The following is a 21655-nucleotide window of genomic DNA, read 5'->3' as shown; positions in this document are numbered from 1 at the left end:
CTAATTACTTAGACTTTAGTTAAAAAAGCTCATAACTGTTTTGTTTTTTTAACAGTTCTTTCTCTTGTCCTTCTCTTAACAGGAGTGGCAGCAGCTTTCTGAAGGCATTTGTGGAATGAGACCAGATCGAATTCATCTTTCATTCATCACCTCCTCCTTCATCTCCCTCCACCACTCTCCAGTTAGGAACTCTTACCTCAGCTCCACCGCATTGATGAGGTAACGTCAAGCTCTACTGCAGCTCCCACCTTCCTTCTGTCAACCTTTCCATCGCAGCCATGGGGCAGAAGATATCTGGCGGCATCAAAGCCGTAGATGGTCGCGGGGAAAGCGGTGGCTCCCCGTCATACCGGCCTTCGGCTCACCGCCGGCAGCACCCGGAACTGAGGGGCCCGGATTTCGCCAAACCTCCCAGGCTGGATCTCCTACTGGACATGCCATGTGCTGGGCTGGAGACGCAGCTCCGTCACGCATGGAACCCTGACGACCGCTCTCTTAACATTTTCATAAAAGATGATGATAAACTGACATTTCACCGCCACCCGGTCGCTCAGAGCACAGACTGCATTCGGGGGCGGGTCGGATACACAAGGGGTCTCCACGTGTGGAGGATCCACTGGCCTTCCCGGCAGCGTGGTACCCACGCCGTGGTTGGGGTGGCAACCTCAGATGCTCCTTTACATTCTGTTGGCTACACGGCTCTGGTGGGGTCGGACTGTGAATCCTGGGGCTGGGATCTGGGACGCAACAGGCTCTACCACAACAGTAAGAACAGGGCCCACAGCTTGCTGCCCTCTTACCCTTGTTTCCTGGAGCCGGAGGAGTCTTTCAACCTGCCGGACTCTCTGCTAGTGATTCTGGACATGGACGAAGGGACGCTGAGCTTCATGGTTGAAGGACAGTATCTAGGAGTCGCATTTAGAGGACTGAAAGGCAAGAAGCTGTATCCAGTCGTCAGTGCCGTGTGGGGACATTGCGAGATAGCCATGAAGTACATCAACGGCTTGGATCGTAAGTATCTTATATTACACTAACACTAACACATCATGATTGACGAATACTTAATGCTGATATTTCTTGATAATCATGTATATAATATTGTTTAAACTCATGTTTGAATGACCGTAAAAACGAGAACAGGAAACTAACAGTGACACATCTAACGGTTGGACACATCTCCTAGATGGTGTTAAGACTTTCAGTTTGTTATGTAACTCTGTAAAGTCAGAGATTGAACATTTGACGAACAGGAGGAAGGTTTGACTGAAAATCCACATATTCTGCAATAGTCGACAGGGTGATGACACCAGTTTCTCTCCAGGAAACTAGGAGGCGGTTTAACTGCTCATCATGTGTCGTCATATCATAGTGAGCGCAGTGCATGTCTTTAGAGATATCTTCTCCATGTGATTGTTGTCTTTTCAAGCTGAACAGCAAAGATGTGAAACATTTGTTGTTGGAGATTGCGGTTCTGTGCTTAGTGCAGTACCAACATTTAATTAGTGGTGACGGACATTTGGCTGACCTTTGTTTTTAAATTTGAGGTACAGGAGCTAACCTCCTGGATGCAGCTTCTCTCAGACTAATTTCTCCAGATATTACTGAGCCATTCTTGTGCTAGGTTCCCAAGGAAGCATTAACAGATCCTTTTTTATATGTGGTCTTACAAATGACACCATGTAACCTTGCTTGTTTTGGCTGTTTCAGTGATAGCCATGGGTTACTATCATGGCTAGAAGGGTTTGTTTTGCACTAAATAGATCCTGATTGTAGCAACACCACATCTAGTGTTATAACTGTATCCAGGGGTTGTTGTCTGTGTGAAAACAACTGTGGTATGAGAGAGAGATGAGCTCATAAAGAGCAGTTTGGAAGTTGTGTTGAGCCGTTTGAATATGGTATGTTTTGTTCCCTGGAGACACTACATTCTATTTGACCCCCATGTCCGTCTACATGTGTGTGTTATGAGAGACACTCTCATCGCAGTCTAAACAGTGACTCTTTGAACAGCTTTTTAGAAAAGCTCTTAGACACACATCACGGCCACCTACACACATCGACACACACCTGCCAGGAAAGGAAAGTGTGTGTTATGAAAACACGCTTATGATCTGACTCTGGCCGTCTCCCTGCCCCTGTGTTTGCAGAACCCCATGGGTCTTATTTGATATCACAACAGGGTGTGTTTTTGCCCGTTACCTGTCAGAAAGCTGAGAGAACCCCCCCCCCCCCCCCCTCTCTCTTTCTCTCTCTGTAGTTTGTTACGTCTGTTTCTTCTTTGCCCAATCATCTCAAATGCCTTTATGAAAATTTTCTTAAAAGCTGCTTCCTAAGGGTCTCCACAACATCAAGAAAGTGTTTACTACCCCCTTCCCAGCTTTAAATCTGATGTTTATGGTCTTAAAGCTGCAGCTGTCCAACTAGAATATGAATCAGAATGAATCACAAAAGAGCCACAGAACTGTAAGACTTGAAATTCTTAACCTTTGGTTCAAGTCCCGTCTGACTGTATGTGTGATGTCTGGCAATGTCCTACACTCAGGTTTAGTTCAAAGTACATACTTTGGCTGTTGAAAGCACCTCACCAAAACCACTTCCCATTTATAAAACCATCTGCTGGATTTCACAGCGAGTCCATGTGATGGGCCACCTAGGAGAATATGGAGAATACTAAGTGTGTTCAAAGCACTCACTTCTACAAGCGCGTATAGCCTGCACCATGCTGTGAAATGAGGTTTGACTGTTGGAAATGTGCACCGTTTAATGCATGGAAGAGAGTGAAGGTTGAAAGGCTCATCCTGATAGGAGTGTCTAAAGGAAGATGAAAAAAGGGACGGTGCAGGGATGTGTGTGTGTGTGTGTGTGTGTGTGTGTGTGTGTGTGTGTGTGTGTGTGTGTGTGTGTGTGTGTGTGTGTGTGTGTGTGTGTGTGTGTGTGTGTGTGTGTGTGTGTGTGTGTGTGTGTGTGTGTGTGTGTGTGTGTGTGTGTGTGTGTGTGTGTGTGTGTGTGTGTGTGTGTGTGTGTGTGTGTGTGTGTGTGTGTGTGTGTGTGTGTGTGTGTGTGTGTGTGTGTGACAGAGACAGCAAGACGTTAAGAAAACACACATTTGTGATCAGAGCACAAAACTATAATCCTTATAACTATATATCTCTTCCTGGGGAAGAGACCATATATAAAAAAATGGTCACACCAGAAAGCGGTACGGAGAAATGAATCTGCACGTCTTTGCAGAATATTTGTTTCATGTAGGTTGGTGATGTAGTGACAACTCTCAGTTCTAGGGGAACTATTTGCTGGTTAGCTAAGGGCTAACATGCTAGGAAGCTAGAAATGTGCTCCCCAAGCTTCTTTCTTGGGATTTTACAAAATATAATTCAATAAAAAGTTATATTGAAGAGGGAACAATACTTTTTTAGTCTCTGTTAGCTAGCCAGGTGAAACATTTCACACCTTTAATTCAAAAGACGCATTTTTATACGCATATTATCGACTACTGTCTCATAACTGTCTGCAACCCATTCTCCTGTTGTGGAGCAGGTCTTGTTTCCCCTGAAAGGTCAGCACTGTTGAGATGGCTTGCAGTTGGTCCACAGTGCAAATTCACCAAACTCTGATCGAATCCACTGACCTTAGAATTCATTGATTTTGATAGATTTTCCTGTTTGACTAGACTAAAACAGTTGTCTCCTGTAAGAAATTAGTTTACAAAGGCACTTTATTATGCAGCTATGCATTCCAAAAGTCATAAACAAAATAAATGAAATCATATGTGTTTGCAGACAGACAAGACAAAGGCTTACTTGAGAGACAGGCCTCAGGTTGGGGAAATCCACTTGGACCACCAAACCTGAAACAATGCTTTTGGTTTCTCATTCCATTCGCACATAACCACATTGGTAGCTGGGAGGTCTTTTTTTGAAGTTATTGGTGCTGCAGTCTGAATCTGAAACAAAGACTGTGATGAGAATAATATCTCCAGATTCAGAGGTGAAGTAAATAGCCTTGGGGTGCTCTCTCTGTTGCAGGGTGTGCAAACAGGGGTATGATTACAGTCTGTGTAGCGGCTTCATTCAATATCAGTTTGGAATTGAATCGGCTTGTCTGCCCCACAGATGAGTCGGGTAGTGAGAATGAAGTCATAATTGCTGTGTGCCCGGGAGTGCAGTATGCAGCTGTATGTGGTCAGCTAACAGACATTGTATCATATAACTGACTCGCTGCTTCCTTACCCGGTAAATGCTTTATGTATCATTTGTGAAATGTTTGAGTTTAAACCTCAATGAGTGTAACGTATAAATCTAATCTACTTGTTTATGAATGCATGGTTATAAAACCTCCTCTGGGTAGTAGGGTAATGACTTTATCTAACAGGCCCTCCCATGAGAAAAGAGTATTGGATTGTTTGTGAATTATCGTTGTGAGGGGAAACAACATGACTGCGGGGTATTAAAAAGAGATTTATAGACGCAGCGTCTCCTCGCCACAAACTGTTTGTTTTTCTCATCATTCCACTCAGGCCTTCACGAGCAGTTGATCATCACTTTTTTTTTTTTTTTACCTCAGATCGTTGCTCCCATTCCTGCAGTAACCCAACACACACCGGTGAGGCTTATAAGCACCAGCACTCCTAGTTAATAGTAGTTTTGGGAAGATCACACAAAGCAATCAGGTTCAGGGAAGTAGGTGCACTAATGTGAATAAATGCTGAGTGAGGTTCTCAAACTGCATTATCCTGTAAATGTGATATTAATTATTCATCTTCCAGTGCTCTGACTGAAGAATTCCTCCTCTTACATCAAGAGGTGAAAAGCTCCCATTTACCAGAAACTGTGTTTTATTTAATTGTTGCTAAAGTACATTAATTATAATATAATAATAATTATTTTGATACCTTGAAGAACTCCCTCATCGGCATCCGTCTAATGTGTGTGTGAATCTATCCTTCTCTCGTCTGGTAGATCCACTACAAAGGGAGATGTCTTAGCTTCGGCCCCGCTTCCTCTCTTTTCTTTCTTTTCTCCTCTTTTCTCTATGTACTCGAGCACTATTAGCACATATGACTGTTATCAGGTGAAAACCTTGTAAATCCAACTTCAGTCGAATGATTATATTTCCTTCCTGCTAGTGTGTGTTTTTTTCTTTCTCAGTTGCTGAAAAGTTGACATGAAAGGTTTTATTTTCCAACAGCTGTGATGTGATTCACCAGCACAAACCAGTTCCAGGACAGGACCGATCATAAGTGTCTCAGAGACAGTGAGGGAAGCAACGAGAGGAGAAATAGTGTGGAACAGGGAAGTTGGGTTGAAAAGAGAACTTTAAAATTTGAGGGAGACGGTGACAGAATGGAAGAAAAACGGATCGAGAGAGTGACAGTGAGAAGAAGTAAAACCAGGATAAGATCTTAAAAGTAGCAAGGATGGAGCCAGAATACAAAAGTAGTGAGAGGGAAGGTGTGAACACTAAGGACATAAAGTAGAGAGCTAGCAGAGCCGTGCATTGTGTGGGATGCTGCGAATGGGGCAGTGTGACACTGACACTCAGCTGATCAGCCTCCGGATGGAAAATAGTCACATTTTCAGATTCGAGTTTCAAAACTGCATTGTAACGCACCCACATGTCTGCATGACGACTGTGACTATTTTAATTACTGTGTGAAAAATGTCAAACAAACACGATAAAGCCGCCGGACTTCCAACTCCGCTGAAAGAAATAGGGAATTTGCAGCATGCTGGGTTTTTGTTGGCAGGGATTAATTCGTACTTGATAGTTAAAATCACAATTGCAAGTTTATTCAGGCATCACATTCCAGCAGATCTGTCAACAACCCCCCCACCCCCTAAGCTGTCCTGGCCTCTCTCCCTCTTCCCTACTATTTAGTCTGCACCACACTAGCTTACACACTCTGGGTCAGACCTAAACCAGCTGCTGCCGTCACTTCTGCTGCATGCAGACAACCGTCAGCCCACACTACAGGACACTGAGACCCATTCAGGACCAGCTAGTTCAGATGAAGGCGTAGCTGTAGCGCAGATGTAGCATCCTGCGGGACTGCGCTTTGGTTACATTCAGTATGGAGGGTTGGCCTGCACAGTTATTATGTCTTTCCCTGTGGAGCAAATATAGGCAACATCCTGTCACAGTACACTACAAAGCCGTCTAACATTAAAAGTGTTGGGCTTTTCTCTGTTCACTGTGATTTCAGTAGCATACTTTCTTCTTCTAACAGACTTCTCAGTATAAAAGCTTGGTTTAGTAGTTCTCATTTGAAATGAAATGATCTGAAATGAGATCCTTCGAGGTTAGTTGTTCTCCCTGGCACAATGTATCAGCTTCACAGTACATTACAAAGATTCATCTCTTCAATCATTTCCATCAAGATTATTTTCCTTTGTGTTCTAGATAAGAATTTGAGTTAAGTGTCAATTCATGAGAAAACAGTTTCCTAGGGCCCCTTGTGTTATTTACTTTAGATATTTTTGGTTTTTATCTACTGAGTTTTTGACATATTAATCTCTCAGACTTCTTCCACCACTGAAACACAGTAGCTTCTTTCACACGGAGTTTCAGCAGCCATAAAGAAAGCCTTTACTTTCTTACACTGAACCAAGCAACTGTGGCATAATGCTGTCCCAGTGTGTGAATTATAGCATACCGGCATTCAGAGAACCAAAGTGGCGAGATGTATTACACATCAGCGTCTACTGTGTGTGTAGTCCTGCCTTTGCTTTGGTCCCTTACACACAAACGTCGATGAGATGGCTTAACGTTGAAGAACTCTGTTCAGTCTTCATACCTTTTGTACAGAATGACAAGGCAGGATATCGATGCAACATTCACGTCTTAAGAGGCTGTGTGAAAGGGGCTAATGAAGGTGAAATTTAATTTGGAAAAAAAGAAAAAGTCAACAGCACCATGTCCTTCCAGGAACAACTGTTACTATTTTCTACTGAAGAAATAATCCCAAGTACAAGTGTCTTCCATGAGGTCTGTAAATAATCCTGTGTAACCCTTTTGAAGGATTTATTCTTTGTGAAATTCCAGTCATCTTCACTGTATTCACAAATCCAAACTATCTACGTCTTTAGGTGCCACTTACAGTAAGTAGGAAAAGGTTTTGGTTGGGTGAACTGATCCTTTTAAAACCAGTTTATCTGCTGACGGTTAGGTTTACTTCAGCTCTGCTTGGTTTGGTGCACTTACGTTTCACTTTGTTCCATCACAGGTGTGTTGATGTCTTTGAATTATAAATCTTCCTCTTGGAAAGAGCGACTCAGCTTACTAGTGGCAGCCCGGTTGTTAGCAAGCTAGCGCTCAAAGTTTCACAGAAACTGCTGGCTGTTCGATATTTGGGTCAGTAGGTTAGCTCTTTCACTTAACTTAGCTGCTAGCTGCAGGCATAATGGCGTGCACTCTGCTTTTTTGTCTCCCTGATTTGTCTCCCTTTGCTTTTTACTGTCACATTCGTATGCCTGTCTTTCTGTGGCTACATTCTTTTCCCTTTCTTGTTCGTTTCCCCTGGAGTGTTGGCTCCTGCACATTTAGAAGAGCCATAAGTAGCCTCTCTGCTGGAGCCCACGCATCGTACAGACACACAAAAGTATATGCAGTGTGTTTTCCTCATACCCTACCCAACCCTGATTCTGAGTGATACCAGGTTGGATCAATAATTTCAAAAGCAAACTAAAGACAAATTTCCCCTAAATTAATAGAGCAGTTTGTGTCTAAACCTGCACTATATACTACAGAAAACATGTTTTTATAACATATTTTTATTGTGGCTAATATACGAAAGTTGTATCAACCAATATCATCCCTAAATTGATGTTCTTGTTTGATGGATGTCTCTTTGCAACTATGTTCTGTGACTTTGCTTTTCTTGACATAATCTAAATCAAATTTCTATGATTGGCTTTTCTAAAAACTGCTCTACGAGATTATATGACACAGAAATAGCTCAGATGTATGTTTGAAAGTGCCTCATGTTTCCTTCTTCATCCTTTGAGTTTTAAACACCCTCGGCTCCAGCGGGGAACAGTGGTGTCATGTCAGCACGTCCGTGATCAAATATTTAACAGCAGAGATGAATAGAGGAAAGAGGAAAAAAGAGCAAAACATAACACATAAGACAAGACAGAGAAAGAAAGGAGAAGGAGTGGGGAAACTAGCAACATGCAGGAGAAGACAAACAGAGAAACATGTATAAAACAGGAAGCTTAAAAAGTGAATATAGGGATTTTTGTATGATCCCTAGTGTCGTAGCTTTCAGGAAAGAAGATACTGACAGAAAGAGGGTATGAATAAAGCAAGAGTGAGATTGACTAAAGGGAAAAAGAGGCCAAAATGGAGAGGATTTGAGAAGATAAAAGGAACCACAACCAACAACAGGCGCCGTGTTTCCATTCAATTGTCAAGCAAATTTTAGGTGAACTTTTGAAAGAAAAAACAAAGTGAATTAGGCTGGCTTTGTCAGAAGTTGTAGCTATAGGCTGTAATACCCCAGTGAACAGAGGAGAAGAAGTAGAGGTTGCCAACCGAAACAAAACAAGTCGCCTTGGCCATCTAATATATCTAAAAGAGAAAATGGGGAGTCTTCAGGGAGTTGGTTGAGTTGGGCAAGTTTTGATGGTCATTGGCCATGTTTTGTGGTCCAGAGATGAAGATACATTTATTTTATTATTTTTATTTTTATTTTATTTTATTAATGTAGCAGACACTGTGACAATAACAATAAATGACAATAAATTCTACCTTATCTTCTTATAATGTCTGGTAAAGGTGCCGACAGCGGGAGCAGCTGATCAGCCATGTGAGATCATTTTCCATCTCCCATCTCCCAATTAGCACATTAATTATTTTTTGAAAAAAAAACAAATCAACCTTAAGCGACCATAAAAACATTTTTGCGCAATTGAGGAAGTTTCATTGAATATTGCCATTTCCATACAGCTTTTCTACTGTGAGACTTCAAAATACACATATAAGTATGTGGATGGAAACATGACCAGTGAGATGTTCAGGTGATCACAGATCAAAGTGTGGCAGCTACAATGAAGAGTGACAGGGATGATAAAAGACAAAGACAGAAAGAAAGAAAGGAGAGACATTTGAGATGTAGAAGATGAGAAGTCTAAATAGTGAAAAAGTCAGAAAAGGGGGGAGGCAGTGGAAGTGCTAATAATGAAGGGCTGAAGGGCAAAACCTTGAATGATTAGTTACAGTAAGTGCTAGAATATCAATTAGGATACAATATTTGCCATGTGCACCAAAGTTCTGTACAGTCAAATTGTGTACAGTGCCATCTCATGCACAAACAAATAAAACTTGTGCTGATGGGAATGGCTAAAATGCAATCATCCACCATCTCCAGCAGAAAAACAAACTACACTGCAACCAACTCGTACTGTTTTAGATCTGCGGTTAAGTGGTGCCTTTGCTTAAGTCGATCATGCAACTTTAATAGACGAAGCCATGTGCTGGTACAATACTGACCTGGTTTTGTTCCCAGACTTTAGACAGATTCCCAGGCTGCAATCAAGCCCAGGTCTAGGTTAGCAGACCAGCCTTTTTAAACCAGGTCGACTGCAGCACAGACCATTTGTATATTTGCGAAACCAGATTGAGTTAAATTGGTTTTCTTACATTTCTGTTAGTCAGTCATTTAGATTCAGCCTAGTTTAGATTAGAACAACACCTAGATTTATTTAAGATCAACGTTATTCCAGGACTCCATAAATCTGCTGTTTGATTCCACGGCATTAATGGACTTTTATCGATCCATTCCAGCTTTTACGAGCACCCTGAGGCCAGACCCACGAGCACCTGCTCTCAGTAATGAGCACTAACGCAGGTTCTTGACATTAATCTTGTTTTACATGCGTAATAACGTTTAGAAAAAAAAGCTGTTTCAGTTAGCCACTTTGGAAACCTGGATGAACTACTCTACATCAACCCCCCTTTACAGGAAGCAATTAAAAAACAGTACACAACAAGACGGAGCTCTTAAAACTTGCATAGACTTTCATTCTTTTTCCCATGGTACAAAAAAAAGGCTTTTTATGCCTTTCTTTTGAAAGTAAAGCTGGAGGTTGACAGGAAATGGGGGAGAAAGAGAGGGAGAGAGAGAGAGGGAGAGAGAGGGTGACATGCAGCAAAGGGCCGCAGGGCGGAGTCGAACTTTTGCCACTGTGGTTCATACTGTGATGAATGTGAAGGTATTCATAGGTTGATGTGTGCTTGTATATTTGTAGAAGTGTTAGTGTGATAGAATCTATGTAATGTAGTAATTAGATGATATGTAGTGTTGCACGTAAATTAATGTTTTTATATGTCTAGCGACTATTCTCCGTGTACCAGCCCAGGGACTGCAGATGGAAAATAGCATACAACAGCTTAATCTTTCATAAATCCTCTCTTCTCATTTTCTCATTTTGAGGTTATTGTTTTTGATGCATAGTCCTTGTTTATTAAAGATGAATTCATTATTTAAATATTGGCCGTAGTGATTCACAGATATAGCTGTCTCTATAGCAACGTGATTGCCAACACCTTCACCTACCTTTAGATATCGAAAGCTGGATGCTGGAAGATTTTATTCAACAAAAGGACAATAGAGTTACAAATATATATATTTATGTAATAGATGTAGTTTATTTGTTAGATGTAATTCTTTGTTCCCCCTGCTTCACTATGAAGATGATGGAATGAAAGAGCCTTAGTTTAATGAGATAACCAGGCTTCTCTTGTTAGCTAGTCACCCTTTTAAATACGAAATAAATATTATGTTATTAAATAAGCACAATAACATAGGTCTCTGTTTGTGTTTTAGCTGGTGTTGCCTGCAGAGCAGTTGTGACCCGTTACAGCAGCTGCTTTTAATGCCCCTCGTCTCTCTCTGACAATATGTAATGTGAGATACAGTGTATTAAAGATTTTAACTTCTAACAACATTAATATAGTCCTTTGCAACAGCAGAGCTCATTAGATGGACTTTGTGTGTTTTTGTGTGTAGCATGTGTGTGTGTTTCTCCATGCAAACTCTCCACAGAGTCCATGTGCAACACCAGATCTACTGTTTGCTTTCTTGCAGATTGCTGCCAGAGAACAACTAAATAGTGGCAGGCATGCTGGCTTAGTTACCAACTGTCAAGTGAATATTTTTACCCGAAATTTTGGAATGTTTAATAAAAACTTATGAAACACACCCACAGGGAGAATTTGGAGGATTTCTATATTGCATCACCTTTAGTTGACATTACCATTTATTGGCCTCTTTATCTGAACATATTTTAATTCACATTAACATACTTGTATACAACTGGAGCCGCAGAGAGACTGAATAGGAGGTAAGCAGGCGAAAGGATGAGGCGATGACTGATCAAGAGCAACAGGGAATAATATGAAGCTCATGGGGAAAGGATGAAAGTATAAGGGCTAAAAGCCCTTTGTGGGAGAAAGCAGAGAAAAAGTGTGAAATGCTGAATGCTTGTGCTTCCATGGGAGTCATGAACGAACAGGAGCCGACCGGTTAACATTTCCCTACTGTCTCAGCAGTAAGTGTCTTAAAAGCCCTGTGATTAGTGCTATTAGTTTTGTGTAAAACAGAAATTGCCCTACACGTTTAGAGACCTGAGAGAAGATGAGAGGCCGACTGAATTACTGCAGAAATAAAACCTGAGTGATTTCACACCGGATTATCTCCCCATTTATCCCTGTTCTCTCTCAAGACTGAACCATTCCCCTCATCTCTTCCACCCCGTGTGTATGTGTGTCATACAGAGAGGGAGAGAAAATCTATTCAGACGTAGGCGTTGGTGGAAAGATATTGTGTTTACTGTATTAGGACAGTAAAGCTATCATCCTCATGAGCTGGTCAGTCTGTGGGAGAGTCATTTGAATGCAATTAACTTCCAAAAATACACTCTAAACTGCCAGACAACACCAGCTACCAGAGAGTCAAAAAATACATGTGAGCGAGGAAAGCTGAGGAGTTGAAATCAGTTTTGAAAGCTCAGCAGTTGCTTTTTTACAAACCCATAAATCCTGCGTTTAACGCTGCTACAGACTAGACTATGAATTTCAGCTGCACTTTTCCCAGACACAAGTGTTTTCTTTAGATGAGGGTTTTTATAAAAACAGAAGTAGTAAAAGACTATGAGCTGTTTGACATGCATTGAAGAAACATGATGTTTGTCATCATTGTTGACCAGTGATTCATGAGGCCATTATTTTCATGAATACAGACACACACACACACACACACACACACACACACACACACACACACACACACACACACACACACACACACACACACACACACACACACACACACACACACACACAGGTCCAGTATTATTAACGTGGCCATCCAATCCCTCTCTGTCTCTGTAATGACTGAGAGCAGTAATGAATGAGAATGCGATAATCCTTCCCAATCTTTGTCTCCTTCGCCCTTTGTTCAGGAAGCTGTAGGATCGGCCTCTAATCAACACTTCAATTTGGCCTCCTGACATTACCAATTTAGGGACAGGCTCATTCCTTTGTGTGCTCTGAAAGATTCAGCTCTATTTAAAGGTCTCTCAGCCCGCTCTCTCTCTCTCTCTCTCTCTCTCTCTCTCTCTCTCTCTCTCTCTCTCTCTCTCTCTCTCTCTCTCTCTCTCTCTCTCTCTCTCTCTCTCTCTCTCTCTCTCTCTCTCTCTCTCTCTCTCTCTCTCTCTCTCTCTCTCTCTCTATGTCGCTCTGCAGAATTAGATGCGTGTTTTGTCAAGCAAAGAGTTCAGATAAAGCCACCTGTGGGCACTGAGAGCTTCTAGTCAGTCAACAACACTAATACACCATCTTTCTGTTTGACTTAAAGGAGCTGCACCGGACATCCAGTGCGTGAATACAGCAGCCAACAATAGCGGGTTCGGTCACATGTGTATGTTAGTGGATGTATCAGTGACCAAATGTCGGTATTAACACGTATTGGAGGGTCTGTGAGAGCCATGTTGAGGCAATCCCAGTCCACTTCTCCCCCCCCAGTATTTCCAGTACGGCTCCTTTCACCGTTTTTCAACTGTTGTCTCTCTTGCGACACATAAAGGGGAACTAAAGTCTGTCTATGAACTCACTCTGAATTGTATCCATCTGTTACTGTTAAAGACAAGTTGCACCGTTTCCATGACAACACTTTTTTAAAAACATTTCCTGTTTGCACGTCTTGTGAGAATGATGTCATGACTTCAGCCAGGTGAACAGGGTTTGCCTTAGCGCTCAGTAATCCCGTCCTTTGCAGCAGAGAGCACAGACGTGATGTAATGGGTTTTGATGTCCTTGAAAAACCTTTTTTTAACCTTTTTATGCACGGAAAGTTGACGGAGCACGCTCGCTCTTTTACAGCAATTCCCTAATTCACACTCAGTTTCCCACCTTCACACATGGGCAATCCTCTTTTTGCCACTGAGCAGCTCTGGAGCAGTTTAAAGGATAGAGTGCCTCACTCAAAGGCATCTCAGCACTCTCTTCTCTCCTCGTTCAGTGGCATTGCTCATACACTTTTCCATTTTTTTTTATTTTTTACTTACTCAGAGAAATCAGATTTTGCATGTAAATGAATAATTCAGGCTGTACATGCACTGTAACCTGGGTAATGTAAAAAGCATTACTTATTTTAACAGCTCTGGTGATGCAAGACACTGTCTTTTCATTCTACTGCATTGTTGAAACAGCAAGTTTTTGCCAGGCATTTGTGCATATGTGAAATGCTGATTAGAAACCTGGTTACATGTATACATGGCCCAGAAACTGGGCTGAGGGGAACAGGTTTCTCAGTCACCTAACCGGAAAGTGCATGCAAATGCACTGGCAGAGCTGTAAATATTGCTACACAGTACACAAACAATTTCCAGGCTGATGTTTTTTATTTTCATAAAGTAAAATATTGCAGGGCATTTTAGGTTTATTCGACCCCTGGTTAATCTCAGAGACCTGCTGTCATAGCCATGTTGTAAACCTAATGAACCCAGGATGTAATGTGCAATGTTCATTTCAATATTTTGCTTATAATATTAAAGTACATCAATAAATGTAATTAAAAGCAAACCATCTGTGACTCTTGAGTGCAGCTGGCCAACATTTTCCACTGAAATTGTTACCAGCCATGACAGCTGGTATTGTTTTCAGTTTGTGAGTCTGTGTGTGTGTCATCATGGCAAATTGTGGTCCTGGAGACACCTACAGTAACAGGAACTATTGCAGATGCTGTTTTGAGTGTGGTGTATATATGTCAGTAATATTGACTGTGGTAGCGTCACAACCCTGCAAGATACAGTCATGAAACATTACAGGTGTGTAGTTGAGATTCAACCCAAACTTCCTGTGGTAGGGCAGAATCTGACATTTCTCTTTAGGAGCACAAACTGCCTGTTCTGGCAAATATAAAACTCCTTTTTATATATTCAGTTCTTTCACAATATGTGAACTATTGAGTAATCGTATTTGTAGGTCAAAATGTGTCCTCCACCAACTTATATTAGGGGAAGTCGGACAAGACCTAAAGGTCATGGTAAAAGAGTCATCAAAAGTCATAAAAGACACAGTGACCTGTGGTGATAAACTTAATCTCTTATATGAATTTCTAAGGATGTTAAAGTAACTGTTGGACAGCAGAGGGCATATTTTTCTTCCTTGACTGACACTGGTTTTGCCCCACTCACACTTGCAACATTGCTGGTTTCAATTATCCATGCAAGTAATGCTGTCATCCCATATGTTCTCCTTTTATTTTACTATAAAAGTCAACATGGGATTTGTCCAATTTATACTTTATTTATGAGCTGGGACTCTCTGTAACTAGCGAGTATTGCAAATTGATTTGAAAATATTGTTATATTATCTGGCGCCAATCCCTTAAGTCGACTCCATACTTTGTTTTGTTTTTGACGTTATGCTCCTGAGAAGTCCATCTTTGCCTGTGTTTCCCCTATTGTACTGTACGCCCTCGTTTTATCTGTCATACTGCCTCTAGTTATCCATCACTTCATCTTGGTCTCTCTATCTTATTCACATTGCCCCTTCGTCCCCTTGCTCTCTGCTGGGCGCTGTGCCCAGGCAGCCGCTTTATCTTGCTCTGTTGGCCAGTACTGCAGCGGTCCAGTCCACCATTGCTGTCCTCTGTCATAGGCTGACTGCTGATGTTACTAAGGACAGAAGACATGTTGAGACATGAAGAGATTTGTAATACTGGTTTAATCTTCATTACAATCTACAGTAGTCTAGACATGGTTACTGGGTTTTTTAATGTTACTAGTTACTTTAATGTTACCTTTTAAATTGACATGATCATTTACTTCTCAGTCTAAAACTCTGTCTGATCCCTGTGTACGGTTCACTGTTTTCATGGCTGCGCGCCTCAGGAAGACTTGATCGTTATCAATGTGCTTTAATCTGGTGCGTTTGTGAGATGAATGACTGCTATGTAGTAAGGACATCCATTGTAGACTGCGCCAGAATAAAAAGACAGGACGTCACCTTGCAGTAAATCATTTTCGACAGACTAGGTAGCTGCATTGCAGGTCGTTTTGCCTCAGCGGTTTTAAGTGGATAGTGTTCAACTTGTTTATGAGACTAAAGGTAGAGAAGATGTGTGAGGAAAATGAGGCAAGTCATAAAAAACTTTCATGTGATGTAAGTCCTTCTAGTCTCACATAAAGAAAAGATAATCTCTGCAATTAAATTAACTCCCGCCGGTGGTCTTGGTGCTTTTCTCTCCTATTGTTAGCTCACCTTCTCTGTCAAAAAGACGAGGCGCAGCTCTGAAACTGATTCTCACAGACGAGAGGAAAGGAAGAGAGAATCCTGTGTGTGGGTGTGAGTGTGTGTGTATGTGTGTGTGTGTGTGTGTGCGTGCATGTGCGTGCGTGCGTGCGTGTGTGTGCGCGTGTGTGTGTGTGTGTGTGTGTGTCGGTGTGTGTCTGTCTGTGTGTGTGTGAGTGTGTCACAAAAATAGAAAAAGTTAAGACAAGGTTTTCCCCTGCTGCCAGTCTTTGTGCTAAGCTAGGCTAATCATGTCCGGGAGCTGCCTCTGTGTTCTGCACAAACACTGAAGAAATTGAAATCGATCTCAACGCAAACAGTTTTTCTTCCTTTCCCCTGTTTATGATGGTGAGCTATCAATGATTGTTTTTTTTCACATAAACTTGAGAGAACAGTTCAACCTTTGCGTCAAGTTTTGCCTACTTAGCATATTGTGTATAGCATATGTGGTTTACTAGGTCTCTAGGTCATGTTATCATGCAAAACTGATATAAGTGTCTCGTGATTACGCAGTGTCAGATTACAGTTTAACAGTAACTATAGTAAAAAAAGACGTTAACAATGCAGGTTATAAAACAAAAACAAGTGACAGGACATCTCACTTTACAGATGAACTAATAAAAGTGCTTTAGTGATTATGTGCGACTCTTTTTAATGATAAAAAAGTCGCTCATAATCACTACTGATTTCCTGAATTGGTTCAATTTTGGTTCACAAGGTCCCAATTTGTTCCAATTTCCTTTTTCATTTGATTTAATATCGATTCAATTAGAGATATTTCAGTTACAATTCAAACTTTGTTTGGATATGAAAGAGATTCTCAGAGAACTGATGCTCTTATTTGTTAAAGGGAACCAAAATGGCGGGGACTTACCTAATAACACATGAATACAAGAGTCTCATCTTTCCAGTCAGACCCAGTTTATGTAATTCCAAGACTGTTATGCAGAAATTTTCAAATACACTATTTTAGAATATGCAATAATAACATTTATTCTGCAAGTGGGCATATGTATAAATGGGCGACTCATGGGTAGACAGAACCCATTTTCCTCCAGATATCTTAAGGTCAGAGCTCAAGGGACCCCTTTGAAAATGGCAATGCCAGTTTTTCCCCTCACCACTGGCTCAGGGATGGATGTACGTTGCTAGGTTACCTAAAGTACCAAAAGTGACACAAGAATGAGTAAAGCTTTATTGCATTATATGTACAGACCACTGACTCCTTCATCTTGTGCTTTCAAAGGGAAAGACGTGCTGATGTGCATCCTGTTGCTGCTCTGAGCCGAGCAAATTTCTTGCACTCGGTACTAAAAGTTGAAATATCTCGGCTCTGAGATAAAGAATGCTGCACATCAAACGGGTTGTCAGTTGTCTCATAGCAACAGCAGCAGCCATGCTTTTACGCAAACAGCTGTTGCATTGCCAGATATATGAAAGGTGGCGCTGGATCCAAGAGCCAAAGTTGTTTTTAGCTCCATGTCATAAGCAATCTGCTACTATTAGCTCGCAGTTAGAAGGGGAGAGCCGTTACAATGTAAGACTTTACTTTCTCACAATACAACAGTGCCGCTTATTTCACGGTGAAGTGGACTCCTGACTGACAGTGATCCTTGAAACTTTATACACAAAGACAGATTTTTTAACACGGTGTGTCATAAGCTCTCAGGTGAGTCATGGCAGATATAAAGTTAATAATAAGGAGCTACAGTATTACCTGACCATGTTCTAAGATTTCATCCTACGCTATAAAGATAATCAAGTTCTAGTTGAGTCAAAGTTATGTCAGATGCATAAATACAAAGACCTTGAGTGTGAAGATTAATTGTTCTGTTGTGTTGGATAGAGTTATATGTAAAGCCAACAGATAAATACATGTTTGTCAGTTTCACTGGAAAGTTTGTCGAAAGAGTCAAATCTTGAGACAAAAGGCCAACTCATACTAACTGAATTGCTTTAGCTTTTTTTTTCTTTTGTATTCCCCTTTATTTAACCAAGAATATTCCCATTGAGATTAAAAAATTTCTTTTCCAAGGGATTCCTGGCCAAGACAGCAGCATAAACAAGTACAATATACAAGTTTCACATTTAAAACAAAAACAACACACAACTAAACATGACACACAAGTAAACAACTGACTGCTAAAAGCATCTGGGGCCACGTGTATAAAACTCTGTGTTCGCACAAAGACATACTTTTTTTATGTATTATTTTTGTCAGACTCAGCCGCATGTTGTGCCACGCTCGTCCACTCATAGGACCTTTCAGTGAAATTCAGGAAAGACAGTGCAGTTCCACCAACTGTGGTAGCAGTGAGTCATGGCTGTGGCTATTAAAAGTGTCTGTACCGCCAATTCAACACATTTCTCTAAACCATCATTATGGTAAAATCGGAATCATCGTTATTGTTAGAAGGTGCTTCACAATTCAGGATCAAATGAAAGGATTGTTAAAAGGAAGATGATTGCTTAAATGTAAATAAAAATAATGGTGAAATAAAACTTTAAAAATGCACCTTTGATTCACATTTTACAGAGTGAAATTGGCAAACAACATAAAAACAATGTTTTCCATCTCAAAGTTTATTTAATCTCTCACAGAAGATGGCTAAAAATAAATTAATGGCTTTCTATGTCTATTTAAAGGACGTTGCTTTCTTCACTCTGATGGTCAAAACTGTGTCGAAAATCATTTTATCACTCCAAATAATGGTCTGACCTACGAGCTCGGTGCCTTTCGGTAGCTTTTTATAATTGCAGGCACAGTTTGAATGTACTGAAGCAATTCCAGTGTGAGGGACAGAGATATTTGCTTAATCTGATTTTGTGTATTTTGGGCTTTTCTGGTCCCACCTAGTGTCCCGGGCCATCACTAACCTCGTTGGTTACTACACGACTGACCTTGTGTGGGATCATGACTGTGAGCCAGAGATGAGGATTAACTGTCAGCCGAGGAGAGACAGCGATTCTCTGCAGCCAATTGACAATTTGTTGAGATGTAATGAAATGGGTGGTAGACCACACGTCCATCATGCTGCCATAAAAACCTTTATGCAGTGACAGTGATTGCCTCATTTTAGCAAAGTAAAAAAGCAAAAATATTAAAAGAATAACAATGACAAACTCAGTGGTCAACCTTTCTCCTTTAGCAGTTTATTATCTAACTTTTTAATTGATCATTCTTTATACATCTGCCTTTCATTAGCAAGAAAATTATTTTGATTACTGTGTTGCATTTTCTCACATTCCATAAGCATTCCCAGTGTTTGGGAATGTACTGGCTGACATGTGGGATCACACAATGTCTCACATTCCTGGTAAGCAAGACAAATACAATTGAAACAATCCTGCGATGAAAGGCTTTATAATTATAAACCTACAAAGGAACTAGACACGTGACCAACAAAAGACTCACCGCAGAGCAACTGGTAACAATTCAAATCACAAGGCTTTGAGCAGAAAAGGGTTTCATTTATCATGCAGTGCGCATGTATAATCGATCATTAGACGGTGCGTAATAGAAGTTTTTAAATCAATATTTTGTTTCAAAATGAGTGAAGTCGTAGGGGTGCACAATATCAGGAAATAACATTTCTTTGACCAAATATAGAACAATAAAAAAATAAATCCACAATATTCAAAATCTAAGATGATATCTATTCATATGAAAATATTGATATATTGTATTGCCCAGCCTTTAATGAGTAGCCATGTAATAAGCAGGATAATGTAGACAGAACAGGTTATTATTGCCAATGATACCCCTTCAGGCTGATTCAAGACCTGCTTCATCGTGTCGTTGTTCAATTTGCAGCAAAAACACTTCTTTCGTTCTTTTTGTACATTAAAGGATTAGATGGCCATTTTTTTGTCAATGCGTGAGAAAATGAGCCACTTTGGCCGTTTAGCAGAGCCAAGATGTTCAGCTGGATAGTGTTTGTGACCGTAGTTACTTTAGGAAAGCCTGCTAATTGGACTAAAAGCCAACCTCTGACCCCCATTAGGATGACATGGAGCCATCATTCCAATTTTCGCTCCAGTACGCCCCTCCCCCTCTCCTCCGTTGTCAGAGCTCGTACCCCACCCGTCCTCATCACTGCTCAGTCTCTTTAGCTCAACTGTCGCTCTCTCCTCTTCATCTTCTTCTCTATTTATCTTCCTTTCCGCATATTCCTCCTTGTTCTCTTGCTCTTTCCTCGGGCTATCTTCCTGCTCTTCTTTTTCTGTCTCTAACCCCTGCTCCTGCTGCGGCTCCGTGTTTATATTTGTCCCCGCTGTCTTTTGTTTCCTCCTCACACTTCCCACATCCGTCTCTGCCTCCAGTCGAGCTCTCAGCTTCTGCTCCCTCTGGCTCCATTCCTCCTCCAGCCTTCGGTACATGTGAAGGGAGAAATGCCACCCTCCGTTCTCCTGCAGAACATCCTCCACTTTATGCAGCAGCTCTCTCACCTGCTCCTGCTCTTCTCCCTTTCTCCCGTCTGCCTGACCTCCTGTGCACTTCCTTCCTGTGCCCTTGTCATTTACCTTCTGCCAAGTCCTTTTCTGTTTCTTCCCGCCTCTATTTGCATCCTGCTTCCATCTCTCATGCTGTCTAATGACAGCTGCCTTGTTATCAAACACGTGGTATCGATAGCAACACATCTTCATCAGCCACTGCAGGGCGGGGCCTCCTGATCGGATGTGCTCCTCGACGCTGCGGCCCCCTACCCTCAGCCAGTCTCCACATGTGAACAACACCATTGTGTGTCTCCAGACAGCAGAGGTAAAGATCTCCATCCTCCTCTCTACGGCTCTTCTCTCAGGCTCAGTGAAGTCCAACAGTGGGATCACCAACAGAACAACGTGTGGTCCTCCAAGTCCACAGAGAGAAAATGCTCTCTGCAGTTCGATTTTTTCCTCTCGGGTCACAAACTCCTCAGATGAACCCCAACCTTGTGCGTCCACCACGGTCAAATGACGTTCAGCGTTGAGGGCGCTGGCAGCTGTGCTGGCCCCGCCTCCTCTGGTGTCAAAAACCTGCCCTCGGCCCAGCAAGGTGTTACCAGTAGAGCTCTTTCCTGTCCGTCTGGGACCAACCAACAGAATCTGGAGGTCACGAGAGGCTGGTGTAAAGAGAGAGGAAGCTTTTAATCTGCAGCTGGGGGCTTTAATTTTCTTTTGACCCAAAGATTTGTGAACATGGCATTTGTCGTCTAGTACAGTACGTCATTGTAGAATGATCAGTTAAGAGCAAATATACCCATCTCATTATCTTGAGATTATGAGATTTTCTGTTATCTTATGTTTTTTTTAATTCCTCCTCCTTGCAGTATTTTTTTTCCACAAAAGATGAGATTTACTGCAAGTTTCATTACCATTACTTTAGTGAGAAAACATTTGTTCCCAACATATTCCTGTATTTGACTGCAGAATTTATCTTGATCTGGAGCTGATGACAGGATTCTGCATGTGTAAGATGCACTTGGCATACATGCTCATGCTTCTGCTTACACTTGACTTTGACTTACAAAGAAACTTGACTTTAAACTTACAACTGTATCCAGCACTTAAGAAAAACTTAGGTTTTAAAATGAACATACCAACATCTCCTGGTGGGTTCCAGCTTCCCATTGTCTTTCTTGTGGAGGATTTCTACAGATTTCTACTGGATCCCATTTCATAGGAGAAACAACACCTAATATGAAGTCTTATTTGAGTATTGTCTCTCTGGCTGCACTTTCTACACTTACTATGAGATGTCTGAGGAGCGGAGGTACACCTTCCTCTTAGCAACACATTAACTCAAGCACCTCCCAGTTCTTATTGCTGACTTGAAGAACATAAAACCATCAAATCCTTTATGATTCCTTTCAGTGACATG

At 41.4% G+C, this 21655-nt stretch overlaps 2 protein-coding genes across 3 annotated transcripts in view; one reads left to right on the top strand and one right to left on the bottom strand.

Annotated features, from left to right (window-relative positions):
* Positions 1-21655, top strand: part of LOC310957277 (SPRY domain-containing SOCS box protein 4-like) — a 78138-nt gene that overhangs the window by 42333 nt on the left and 14150 nt on the right. For both annotated transcript variants that reach the window (XM_083927773.1, XM_083927772.1), the window contains exon 2: positions 83-1011. In XM_083927773.1, coding sequence (XP_083783899.1) covers positions 279-1011 — 733 coding nt within the window. In that variant the 5' untranslated portion in view covers positions 83-278. The remainder of the gene's footprint in view (positions 1-82; positions 1012-21655) is intronic.
* Positions 15020-21405, bottom strand: LOC310957806 (uncharacterized protein; the record flags this gene model as incomplete). Its single annotated transcript, XM_083928539.1, has 3 exons — positions 15020-15179; positions 19784-20897; positions 21375-21405. The coding sequence occupies 3 exons, from the start codon at positions 21403-21405 to the stop codon at positions 15020-15022; spliced, it is 1305 nt and encodes a 434-aa protein (XP_083784665.1).

This window comes from Echiichthys vipera (assembly GCF_963691815.1).
Source record: "Echiichthys vipera genome assembly, chromosome: 15".
In the NCBI taxonomy this organism is placed as follows: Eukaryota; Metazoa; Chordata; class Actinopteri; order Perciformes; family Trachinidae; genus Echiichthys; species Echiichthys vipera.
Note: the sequence above shows the minus strand (reverse complement) of the source record. Positions and strands in the feature narration are given on the sequence as shown.